The following is a 13,877-nucleotide window of genomic DNA, read 5'->3' on the forward strand; positions in this document are numbered from 1 at the left end:
AAACATTGACGTTTATTGTACTGTAACAACGTGGTTTGACACTCTATTAAAAAAAACTATTTACCAATCTTGATGCTTGAAAATGGTTGGAAACATGGTAATCATGTTAATATATTTGTACTTCTATCGCCTTGTTATTGTTGGTCACCTTGCATGCTGTTTTTTCTTTACATATTGATGTATCTATTATTTTTTAAAAAACAGAAAACTCTAAATGGATTTGATCCAGCCTCAGTTGGCTTATTGCTGCAGACATTGGACCTTCGGATGAACGTAAGGAGACTTTTATCGCGCAGCTTCCTGATTCAGACTCTGGAGTTTATCACACTTTGTTCACAACAGTGAGATAGTGAGAGAGAGGAGCGCTGAGGGACGCTGACAATTAGTCATGTTGATATAAACAGAAAGCAGATTTAACAATATCAGAGAGCACCGTCTTCTTCTGTCCACACAGTTAGGATCCAAACTGATGATGAACATCATTTGACATTGGGGGGGAAAAAAGTGCTATATCGTTATTGATAATGAATTGTTGTTTTGTACTCCTGATCCCATAGAGGCGAAGTCCCTCCCTTTCCGGGGACCTCCATGGGACCTTATTTTGGAAAAAGTATGTATTGAAGTCAATGGAGAGAGAAAGATTATCTTTCGATCCCGTTTGAATTGTGCCACGAATTACACATATGATGTTTGTCAATTTAAAAGATAATCTTGCAAGTCAAAAAAATAAAAATGTGTCGTAAAACTGTGAAGTAACTTTTTTTGTGAAACCACTCAATGAACTACATCTCCCGTCTCGCACCACACACCAAGACGGCCGTCACGTTGGCACATTTCACTTTTTTCTTTCAGAATGAGGCAGAAAGTATTAAAAGAGGTGAAAATCACTACAAGTCTGGGCATGTTGAGAGCTGTACACACACACAAGGGGAGTTAGTCGGTTCCGTAAGAGCCAGCATGCGGGACCGGGATTTGTAGTCTTTCTAGTTGCGTATTTTTCATAGTCTTATATTTCAACAGTTTTAAGACAAACTGACTTTTTTGACATGGAAATTATTTTTTAAGATTGATAAACATCATATGTGTAATTCATGGCACAATGAATTCAAACGGGATCGAAAGATACGTTTTCTCTCTCCATTGACTTCAATATATAATTTTTCTGAAATAAGGCCCATGGGTCGGAAGTAGATGGGCGGGACTTCGCCTCTCTATATTGTGAACTTACTCATTTGTACTTTTTAATATAATTTTATTTTTTTTATGTTTAACTTAACACTTTTCACATATTATTTATTTATATGTAGGCTACATGTAAGTGTTTATGGAATCAATTTTGTTTATATCCAACTATATTTGTGATAAAGACAGTCCTTGATAATAAGAAAAATTAGAAAAAAAGGCAAGTACGAAACTCAACTAAAATCACATTCTCTCTAGAATTACAACAAATAAGATGGTGATGTTCATTTACGCATTTTTCAATCAAAATCAAAAACTAAAATAAATATTATCAGTTGTGTTTCTACTTTCATTGTCTGATGTATCTGATTGGCCGTTGTGAGGTGTCTGATGTGATGTCATCAGACTATATAATAAAGTGTCGTTGTTCACACTTAGATTAGATTAATTAAAGAACATACACAATGTTAGACGCACTACATTCATTCCTATTCCTTTTTTAAGAATTTCAATGATATTTTGTGTTCTAATTATGCATGTGCGTCCAATATTTTGTTACAAGACATAAATAAATACTTCATTACTGTATATATCTGTCATATTCCAAGTACTTCATTAATCTGGGATTCAGTTTAAAGTTTTTGGAAAGGCTAGTTAGATGAGGTTGGGTCAAGACTATTTTGTCATAATACTTATTTGAAGTTGAAGAATCTGTTAGATACTGATCAGTTTTGCAGTAACAATGATACATGAGACACATAAGTACTAGAGTACATCACTACATCACTTACTCATTCCTCTCGAGATGAACAACATGATCGTTTCCACCTACACCGATGACATAGGAGACCTGGAGAGGGAAAGAAAATATGTATTAGTTACACCTAGTGATACAAATGCATATTTCCAAAAGCATTTTTTCTGTGGTAAAATCAATGCACAAATACTAAAATCCATCAATTAACACGGTTAAAGGTTAAATGAGCAGGATTGTCCTAAAAACCTATAATCCCCCTCAATCTACACTTTGACCCACAAGAAGTGTGAGGGGGTATTTCAGAGACCCTGCAGCCTGCGGGGGTTTTTTCTTCCTTTATTATTCTGTGTTGGGGGCGTTTCTGTGCGTCAACCTCTGTAGGTATGGCACAGACAAAGCTTCCAAGACTTCTTTACTGTGAATGGAGCCCAGGCATGCCCGGCGCCGTGGGAGGGACAGGGAGGGCCAGGCCCTCCCATTTGACATTCCTGCCCTCCCCAATATACACGTTTTTTATTATTTATAACATTTAAAAAAAAAAAAATGTTTTTATTTTTTTTAATTATAAATAAACTGTGAACTTTTATGCTACGATGTATCTGATGTCAGATAGTAACTAAAACAAAAAATTGCAGGCTATGTCAAATCTGATGCGGCTTTTACTGTCAAAGGTTTTTGCGACTGGAAACACGCATTACAGACTGATAATACATGCTGCATCAAAAGAACACATTTCATGTGAGAGTTCGTGGAGAGAGAGAGAGATACGCAAGGAAACAAATAAGGAAATGAGTACTTTGGTGCAGATCAGCTGGCACGGAACCGTTATTACGTGTCAGCTGTCGTTGATATTATAGCTTTTTTAGCCGTCAACCAACTCCCTCTCAGATGTGACCACGATTCACTCCACAGCATGTCCGAGTCAGGCAGTGGGCTCTTCCTATCGCTGTTTGAGTATATGCTGCAGTACAAAGATGCAGAGTTGGCCAAAATAATGTTCTAAGTTAGCTCGGCTGAGTGAAAGGATGCACCTGCAGTGCATAGGAAAATAAACCATGCCCAAGGCGGGCTAAACAGTTCATCGTGTCCGTCTCTATTTCTCTCCCGAGTGCAACGATGAGGAAGCTGCCATCCTTAACCAGTGTGCCTTGCTCGTGATTTACCAGTGTCTGTGCTGCCACGCACACAATGTTTCAAAAGTAGTTTCTATGTTGCCCTTTATTTGTGTATGTATTTGCGATAAGTGTGCGTCTTTACGCACTGCTGTTGGCCTTGCTGTTTGATATATATTGTGCCCGCAGCACGTGACGGTTTTGTGTGCCCTCCCATGAAAATCATATGCCCTCCCTTCAGATTTGTTCTGGCGCCGGGTCTGAGCCCAGGTACCACTCAACAGAAGCACATCTGTTTGATATCCTGGTTCCAAAATGGTGGAATGATCTCCCCATTCATATCAGGACAGCAGAGAGTCTACACACATACCATTGTGGACTGAAAACTCACCTGTATCCACTGCATCTTTGCTACAAAAATGTATTTCAAAAAGATCTCTTATGTACGTAGCACTTAAAAATGATTTGGATTTAAGTGAAGCTAATGCAGTCGCACTTAATCTGGTTTGGTTTATAGATAAGAAATGTACCTGGATAATTCATGCTTTTGAGTTTGTTTCTTCATGGTTAAATGTACTTATTGTAAGTTATGTTGGATAAAGGTATCAAATAACAGAAGACAAGAATGATCTGAGGTTGCCAGGTGCCAACTTCGAACGTCTTTTCTTACATCGGCCTTTGTCAAATCTTACTCATACTGCCTTTACGTTTTTTTCTTTATGCCAGCTAAAGTCCAAAAAACTAGGGAAAAACTAAACTCCAAGGTCACCTGAGCCTCTGACTCACCTCCTAGATTTCTGCTACTCTGTGAGTGTGTGTGCCTGCACGAGTGTTTGTGTGCAGGAACTACCAGCAGGTATTTGATTACTGCTGTGGTGACACACACACACACACACACACACACACACACACACACACACACACACACACACACACACACACACACACACACACACACACACACACACACACACACACACACACACACACACACACACACACACACACACACACACACACACACACACACACACACACACACACACACACACACACACACACACACACACACACACACAGTGTTTAAGGTGAATGAGGACAGTAAGTCAGCAGTGGACTACATCATCCAGCTGCCAACTGCAGCTCCTCTGTGCTCTACACACAGCGGGGTTTAAAGGTCAACAGAGGACAAGGCAAAGCAAGAGTAGGAGGATTCGTCCAACACTCCCCATGTCAACAGAGATTTCCCAGGTTTCTCGTTATGTTTCTGCTTTAAACAATATCTTTTTTCATGTTCAACTGAAGTCATATCTTTAATGTTACTATGGCATATTTTTATTGCTTTTACACCACACCAAATTGTTCAGGGTTTAAATGTAGCTTTATCTTTTTGTATATCATAAAACTACACAATCAATCAACATATCTCCTTATAGCAAGAAATGTTTTTCATTATAACCACATGCCAAACTTTTTTATTTAAACAATGTTGTAATAGGGGACTGCACAACATTGAGATATCATGTGAAAAACAAAACCATGAACATTTCCAGGACATGTTTAGCTTAGCACAAATATGGTATGCATGGGGAAACTGTTAGCCTAGCATAATCAAAAGTATGTTTGGTATATTACGAGTAAGTATATTTACACACCTATTACATGCTACACAAATTAGCTTGACACGGAGGTTTGGCTAAAAACATTCATTCATTGTGATTGCCTTCATGGTTGTTGTCAAAGACTTAAAAGAGATATCTTGGTTTTGCATATTTTCCAGTTTCAGATTACCTAAATATAGCAAAACACATAGCCTAATGTTACTTTTAACTCTACTTGTTTTTCCTAAAATCAGGAATATATAGGAGTCTGAAGCTTATTAAGACACAACCTTCTATTTTAAAATTACCACAATAACTAAAAAACATTCATATCCAATGTTGACATTCAGGTATGCTTTTAATAGCACTAACAGTCTCCTCTCCTCTGCGTCTTGGCCATGTGTCGCACTGGAACACACCACAAAGACTTCAGCCGACGGCCAAGTAGCACGTACGAACTGCGCATGCGTGAGTGGCAATAACTCTCTTTACCAGCAGGCGGCGGTAGTGTGTATTTGTCATTCAAAAGAGGCAACAACCTGAAGACAGACTGCGTGATAACCGAGAGAAGAAGAACAGACTGCGTGATATAAACAAACAACAAATAGCGTGTGCGTTCCATTTTCCCTCTACAGCGAGAAGCTCACGGGGCTTTCCCGAACCTGTGTCGAGAGCTGGAGTTAAATGAAATCTCAGATTTGCCTTCTTCATAGTTTGTTTGGGTCCCTCACTTCCGTTTCGCTTCTCATGCACTGATTCGCTAGCTGAACAGCCAATCAGAGTGATTTATGTTGCCGACGACTGCCCACCGATTCGACATGTTGAATCGGTGGGTTGTCGGCACGGCTGAAAAGACACAACGGTGCAGGACACACCAATCTGAGTAGGGCGTGTCGACGCTCATCGTTGGCCTGACGCCCATCGACGGCCGAAATCGGCTTGGTGTGTCCGGGCCTTTACAGATACCAACATGCTGACGGCATTAACTGATGCAATGAGTGTTGTGTGGTTGTGTTGGATCAACAGCGCAGAAAGTAAATCTGAATGTATAATAATAATAATACCGTAAACAGTTTAAAATCTGTCTGTAAAGGATGTTTTCATGCACTTTGATTAACTGACATATATTAATTTAGGATAAACGCCTTGAGATTAATCGTACAAACAGCAACAAGAAAACAAAAACAAACAAAAGAAAATCACGTCACAATACAACCACAGACACTACAATCACAACACAAAAATGTAAGATACACATTTATACATAGCCACTATATGACCACAGAGAGGCCATGAACAATTACATTTACCTAGCATTACAAAAATAAAATAAACAGAGCTTCTTACTTATGAATTCATCAATAGTATGTACAGTTAACAGCAAAAACAAAGTGTTTTTAAACATTTGAAAAGAAGTAAAGTGGCAAATTACTCCAGTCTGAAGGAGATTTTAACTTAAACGATATTTAACCTATTGTTTTGGATGCTGAGGGAGTGGAAAAAAAGTAGTGTGTGGAGTGCCTCAAATGATATGTGGAGTGTGGTACTAATAAGTGTTGAATATAATGGGGATAGTTTCTTTTCCATTTCATATTCCTCTACTTCAGTTCCCTTGCCCAGACCACTGCCAGCTTCAAACTCAACCTTTGTTTTGATCCCAAATAACCATCTGTAAAGATTTGCATCTCGCACTTTTGCAACACACGGTGACAACATCTGTCCACAGTCAGACAGAAATATAAACAGCTGGTAAAAGTCTGAAACCTCACTGCTACAGTAGATGTCTTAGGTGCCATTTACACGAGGACAAAACAGGTTGTATCTGCTACTTTTCTCTCGCGTATAGCCCGTTTGTTCACACAAGGCCGACGCGTAAACGCGTAAACGGACCCCGGAAACGATAACGGGTCCCAAGGTGGATAGATCTGCAAACGGAACGCTCTGGGGGGTCAAACGGCTCCGTGTGTACGCCCTATACGATCATTTTCTGATAACGATGAAATAACCCCGCCTCCCTCTCCCCACGTCTCCTGCTCAGAGATCAGCTGCTGGGCTCTCAGAAGAGGGGGAGGAAAAGAGAGGCTCTGTTTATTATTCTTATATTATTATATAGATTAGTTATCAATTTGTTTTAAAGCTCAATAAATAACAAAGAAGACCTCTGACCGATGTAATGGCAAACTTTGTATATATGTAGTTTAAGGTTTCTTATAGTGCAGACTTTATATTTTACCTTACATGGACACATCAATTGCAGTTCCTAGAATGATGTGTTTTGCTTGTAACCTCTGTTAGCACTTTCAGCAGTTCCTATAATAATGTATTTCAGCTTATAACCTCTGTCAGCATTTTCCAACAGTGTCTGTAATGATGTATTGACACTCATGACCTTTAAAAATGTCGAAATAAGGTCTGGGTGATGTGTTTTAGTTCATGTCCTTTGCCTCCCTGGAAAGTGACATTTAAGGTCATCTAAGGTCTGAACTTGATGAGGGGGCTGGGTACCAAGCGCAGGGCAATGGGCAAGTTCCTGTTTAGTTTCCCCGTCTTATAATCAAGTTCCCCATTTCTTAGCCCTCCATCTGTTGCTGACAAGTTTCCTCACTTCCCTCTTGCTGAACAGGCCGATAACGGGTCCCAAGGTGGATAGATCTGCAAACGGAACGCTCTGGGGGGTCAAACGGCTCCGTGTGTACGCCCTATACGATCATTTTCTGATAACGATGAAATAACCCCGCCTCCCTCTCCCCACGTCTCCTGCTCAGAGATCAGCTGCTGGGCTCTCAGAAGAGGGGGAGGAAAAGAGAGGCTCTGTTTATTATTCTTATATTATTATATAGATTAGTTATCAATTTGTTTTAAAGCTCAATAAATAACAAAGAAGACCTCTGACCGATGTAATGGCAAACTTTGTATATATGTAGTTTAAGGTTTCTTATAGTGCAGACTTTATATTTTACCTTACATGGACACATCAATTGCAGTTCCTAGAATGATGTGTTTTGCTTGTAACCTCTGTTAGCACTTTCAGCAGTTCCTATAATAATGTATTTCAGCTTATAACCTCTGTCAGCATTTTCCAACAGTGTCTGTAATGATGTATTGACACTCATGACCTTTAAAAATGTCGAAATAAGGTCTGGGTGATGTGTTTTAGTTCATGTCCTTTGCCTCCCTGGAAAGTGACATTTAAGGTCATCTAAGGTCTGAACTTGATGAGGGGGCTGGGTACCAAGCGCAGGGCAATGGGCAAGTTCCTGTTTAGTTTCCCCGTCTTATAATCAAGTTCCCCATTTCTTAGCCCTCCATCTGTTGCTGACAAGTTTCCTCACTTCCCTCTTGCTGAACAGGCCCCTGGTTCGATCTATTAGTGATTGACAGTTTCAGTTCCTTTGGAAAGCTTATCTCTCCTGCCAGGGCCCCTCCTAATGAGTGACGGGATGTTGTTGAACTGACCAAAATCCTATATAACCTGTATGCATTTTCTACTCTGCGCGCACTCTCTAAGGATACTCTGTGTTCTGTGAGACCTGTGTCTTTGAGGCCTCAAATAAATAACCCGAAAGACAACTCTGTCTGTTTCACCATTTATTGTTTGATATTTCTGACTTGTGTATCTCCACAGTATTGACTAGGTCTAAAGATTTCCATAACACCGACACTTTTCAAATTTTGTCCGGAAGATTTAAACTTTAACGGACATGTTGACCGGCGATATTTTTTTTTAACGGAAACTCTGCCGCATGGTTCCCTCGTCCCTTGGAAGAGACGGAGAGGTGGGTGTTTTTCATCTGCTGGTGGACTACCGGAGAGACTTACAGCAGGAGCACATGCCGTCCACCGCGGAGAATAAACAGAAGGACAACCATGGCAACCATGCTCCGGGGACTTTTTTGAAAACGAATTCGGTGCGTAAATGCAAACGTACCCGTTTCGTCCTCGTGTAAATGGGGCCTTAAGCACATGTTTCCATGATGACAGACACCATTTGAAGCAGGGATGTCCAAACTACAGCCCAGGGGCCATCTGTGGCCCTGGGTCCATTTTTAATTGGCCCTCTGCTAAGACTTAAGTATAATGGAATATGGCCCACACCTGAAACTTGCGCTCGACTTATAATGTTCTTCTTAAATATATGTTACAATATATATTACACAGCAGTATTCATGTGTCGGTAAGCCCACTTTTCACATAAATTCAGTCCATTAAAGTTTAAAACATTTTCTAGCAAACTTATTTGCATAACAAGCTTGAAATATACCCCTCCCATTTCCCCTTATTAAAAGCAATCTGACACTTCTGTTTTAAGGGATGAGCTGCCAACACTTTTTGTAACAGAATAAATGAAACCCTATGGAGAGCTGTGATATCAAGCATTTTAACACACATTTGATTGATTTTGCTCATTTATAACTTAACTTAAATATACCTCAATACCTCACCTCTAGTGGGGGGCCCAGTCCTTCGTCTGTTTTTCTGTATGTGGCCCCCATATCCTTGAAATGTTTGCTTCCAACTATACTATATTGTATTATAAACAGTATATAAAGTGTTCATGGACTGCTAATAAATGCTACATAAGCAGTTACAGATAAAAGATTAGGTGTGTTTAAAGACTGAACTGTTCAGGTGGCATGTACATCACATCAGAAAGAAACATAGCTGCGGGCTGAATACACACACACACACACACCCACGATATACTTTTACAAGGCGTCACTCACTCTGACATTCCACCAGAGTGTGTTACTGGGTGTTTCTGGGTTTTAAGGTAGTCCAACAACAACTGAGCTCATCTTTATACAGCTGAATCAGTACTTATTACTCAGTACAGTACTACATTGTTCCACTTCAACCAGCATATGGTTAATACATCATTTCTTAAAACCCTTCTTAGATATGTAATGTTGAAGATGTATATTTGAGGAGGTAAGTGATTTACTGGTACACACGCTTTCGTATTTTCTCATTAAAATAGGGTAAACCAAGAATTTACTATTACTCCAACGGTAGCAAGAAGGCAGGTAAAAAGCACTGGCATCTTAGTTATGGTGTTGTTAAACGCAAATCCCAGAGTCGTGTACATTAACGTTACACTTGTGTTACTCACTGAAACCTTGTACAGCCGGTCCCGCATGCTGGCTCTTACGGAACCGACTAACTCCCCTTTTGTGTATGTACAGTTCTCAACATGGCCAGACTTGTAGTGATTTTCACCTCTTTTAATACTTTTCACTTCATTCTGAAAGAAAGAGGTGAAATGTGCTAACGTGACGGCCATCTTGGTGTTGGTGATGTATGCAAGACCAGAGTTGTAGTTCATTGAGCGCTTCACACAAACAAATGTGTTACTTCACAGTTTTACGACACATTTTAATTTTTTTGACTTGCAAAATGATCTTTTAAATTGACAAACATCATATGTGTAATTCGTTGCAAAATTCAAACTGGATCAAAAGATAATCTTTCTCTCTCCATTGACTTCAATAAATGATTTTTCCGAAATAAGGTCCCATGGAGGACTCCCGGAAGGGGAGGGACTTCGCCACTCTATAGGTTCAGTCTGTCTTGGGGAATAGGCACACCAAAGCATTTTCATTTTGGACTGGCGCCAAAAACACCACCAATTTATAACTCAAGAACGGATGGACGAATATATATATATTTGTATTACACATACTCTGGGGGTGAATACGAACTGAGATGTAAAGTGTCGCAACAAATGCAGAATGTGGTCGTGGACTATACATTTTTTTTAAAATTGCGATAGCATAAAATGAGCTTCCTTTTCGAGAATGTAAAAAAAACGTAGTTTCTCAAAAAAACTGCTCACTAGCGCCCCCTATTGTGTGGTAGTCACATATAGTTTCTCAGAACTTCACACATTTTGGCACAGACATTCCTCATGGAATTGCGGACATATTTCAAATTGCCTTCCATTAGCCCCGCCCCCAAGGAAGTCGGCCATTTTCAAGAATGTGCGTTTTTCATGCATTTTAAGCACATTTTTGCGAACTCCTCCAAGGGGAATGATCGGAAAATTCCAATGCAGGACAAGTTCAGCCCCTATCCAATATGATGCTAAATTGCGGAGCACATTTTTGATAAATCAATCGTGGAGGTCGTAAGCTAACAGCGAATACACCATTTTTGACGATTTACATGTCGCAAATTACTCCAAACTACTCGCATATAGTTTTTCCGATATTCACGAAACGCTGTATACACATTGCTATTATGATTACACACATATTTCAAATTGCTTTCCATTAGCCTCGCCCCCCAGGAAGTCGGCCATTTTTTAAATGTGCGTTTTTCATGCATTTTAAGCACATTTTTGCCAATTCATCCTAGGGATATCATCTGAAAAATTCCAATCCAGGACAATTTCAGCGCATATCCAAAGTGATGCTACTTTGCGAAGGAATAGTCGATCGCTTGAACGTGGAGCTCGTAGGCTAACGGAGAATGTACCTTTTTTGACCATTTATATGTCTACTGAGACCCGCCTGTCATGCCCGGCACATCAACTCTCTCACACACACACCCACACCTACACATTGTACAACAAATAGTTGTAGAGCTGTGCTTCGTTGACATAAGTCCAGCCATGCGTCACGCCTCTTTTAAACATCACTGTTGGCTGAAATCGACTCCGGAGAATAAATCAGTGTACCCTCGGTTATAGCTCCTCCAGAGAGACTCCTCTCTCCTCTACATCTTTGTACCCTCGGTTATAGCTCCTCCAGAGAGACTCCTCTCTCCTCTAAATCAGTGTATCCTCGGTTACGGCTCCTCCAGACAGCCTCCTCAATAATCGATCCTCGACAAGCCTTTAGAGAAATTTGTTTTCCTTCGAGACGGCGCGCCGGCATCCGTTTCCGGGTCGCTGCCGGAGGACCTGGGAGTCTGGGACGCGAAAAATTATAGAAATGACAAACGGCTCATTTCGGAGGACTCGCGCGTCTGCTTGACGCCGGGACGACCGGCTCATCACGGCGCGCACTTCTGTGACCGCAGTTAATTATTATTAATCAAAAGTGGAGTAGCCTTTTAGGCTTCTAGCCTCCATTTTATTTGCTGTTAATATTTATTTGGTTTTGTTTGTGTTTTTCTTGCGTTATAATAATATTTATTACTCAAACAACTTATCAACAATTATTAAAAATACCTTTAAACAGTGTTTCATTGTGTTGTGTAAAGTGATTTAACAGTTAGTACAAACAGTTTTGCTTAAAGGGGACCTATCATGCAAAATGCACTTTTGTACGTCTTTCAAACATGAATATGTGTCCCCGGTGTGTCAGGGAACTCACCAAGTGTCAGAAAACACAACCCTCTCTATTTTCCTCCATACCCAAATCTCTAAAAAAGGGGCTGCAACGGATTTGATACAGACTGATACAGATTTAAATATCTCTCACGTCAGGAATGAGGAGCTCTGCCTATATGGCCAACTCTCCACCTATCAGGGGAATGAGGGGTTGGGCCACGGCCGGCCATTGCTGCTCGAAAGCGCTGGAGACGCTGTAGTACATATGCCAGGCCTGTAAGTGGTGCTGTAGTCTGCCACAAAAGCAGCGAAGAAGACTTCCGGCGCATAGTTGCCATGGTTGCCCTTCTGTTTATTCTCCGCTGTGGCTCTTTTTCTCCCTCCCCGAGGCAAGCGTTTGCTCCTGCTGCTGTAATTCAATGCAATCCCTCCCCGTCGAGGCAAGCACTGTAATTCTGTCTGGTTTGCCACCAGCAGATGACAAACACCCACCTCTCCGCCTCTTCCAAGGGACGAGGGGAACGTGCTGCAGAGTTTCAGTTAGATTTGTTTTCGCCGGTCAACATGTCCGTTAAAGTTTAAATCTTCCGGACAAAATTAGAAAAGTGCCGGTCAAAGGTCTTCTTTGTTATTTATTGAGCTTTAAAACAAATGAATAATGACTCTATATAATAATATAAGAATAAAACACGGAGGACGGAGATCTCTTTTTCTCCCCCTCTTCTGACAGCCCAGCAGCTGATCTCAAAGCACGCTCCCCTCTCCTGCAGGGGGGCGTGGTCAGCTGCAGCTCATTTGCATTAAAGCTACGTCCCAGAATCAGCCCCCTGCAAAAACAGGGCTGGAAAGAGCAAATAGAGCGAAATGAGGCATGGCTAAAATGCAGGATCTGTTTGGTATTTTGAAAAAAAAACTATATTTATATACTTTATATAGGTATGGCCCTACAATATATTGTTCAAATATAGCAGGGGTGGCCAACCAGTCAGAGGTTAAGAGCCACATCAAACACACAGTCACTGATACCGCTTGTTTCAGTTTTTTGTTTTCTGGAGACAAGATTTCAACCACGTCACTGATGCATTTTTGTGGCATTGGGATATATATTTTTTAAATCCTCTGGAGCAGAGAGAGGAGCTGTGGATTATTGTTATTGATTAATGCATCAGTGTTTCTTAGGGTCAAAAACACTAAACTCACAACTTAAAATGAAAGCGTTTAGTTTATTTAATAAAAGAGCACATGTTCAATGTGAAAAGTGACAGTAGTTATAGATTATTTGCAATTTGGTGCTATATATATATTTAAAAAAATATATATATATATTTTTTAAACACCTTGAATTTCAGGGGGGGGGGCGCGGGGCTCCGTTGGCGGGGCGCAGCGCCCTTCCAAGACAATGGTAGGGGAAACACTGGATAGTAGTGTTTAATCAACGATAGGTTTTCCCCCCCTCAAAAGGTGATTGGTTCACTGCATCGCAGGTATTATTGTGATTGGCTCTTGGGCCACATCAAAATTAGACGCGCTGTCATCCTCTCATACTGACACCTGACACCACACATACACACGTAGGGAGAGCCGGGACGAAAGTAACACGGGACGAAAGTAACACGGAACGAAAGTAACGGAGCAATTTTATCCGAGCCCAAACAACTTTGACCGGCCAAATTACGTCAGAATTATCAGCATTCAATACTTAACAGACCTACTAAATATCAGGTTTAACTGTCAGGAGTAGTGTTGTCACGATACCAACATTTTGGTTTCGATACCAAGTCAAGAATTGCGATTCCGATTCTTTTTCGATACTTTTCTTAAAAAAAAGGGAAACCGTCTTAAATGTAATTATTGTGCTTTATTTCACACCAGAACCATAACACAAACTTTTAAACAATGAGTACAATAAATAAAAATAAATGACAAGAATTCGTATTAAATAAAATTAATAC

At 40.4% G+C, this 13,877-nt stretch overlaps 1 protein-coding gene across 2 annotated transcripts in view; it reads right to left on the bottom strand.

Annotated features, from left to right (window-relative positions):
• Positions 1-13,877, bottom strand: part of adam9 (ADAM metallopeptidase domain 9) — an 82,870-nt gene that overhangs the window by 39,735 nt on the left and 29,258 nt on the right. For both annotated transcript variants that reach the window (XM_034199316.1, XM_034199314.1), the window contains exon 3: positions 1,974-2,032. In XM_034199316.1, the coding sequence (XP_034055207.1) occupies positions 1,974-2,032 (59 nt within the window). The remainder of the gene's footprint in view (positions 1-1,973; positions 2,033-13,877) is intronic.

The sequence above is a fragment of the Gymnodraco acuticeps genome, unplaced genomic scaffold (assembly GCF_902827175.1).
Source record: "Gymnodraco acuticeps unplaced genomic scaffold, fGymAcu1.1, whole genome shotgun sequence".
In the NCBI taxonomy this organism is placed as follows: domain Eukaryota; kingdom Metazoa; phylum Chordata; class Actinopteri; order Perciformes; family Bathydraconidae; genus Gymnodraco; species Gymnodraco acuticeps.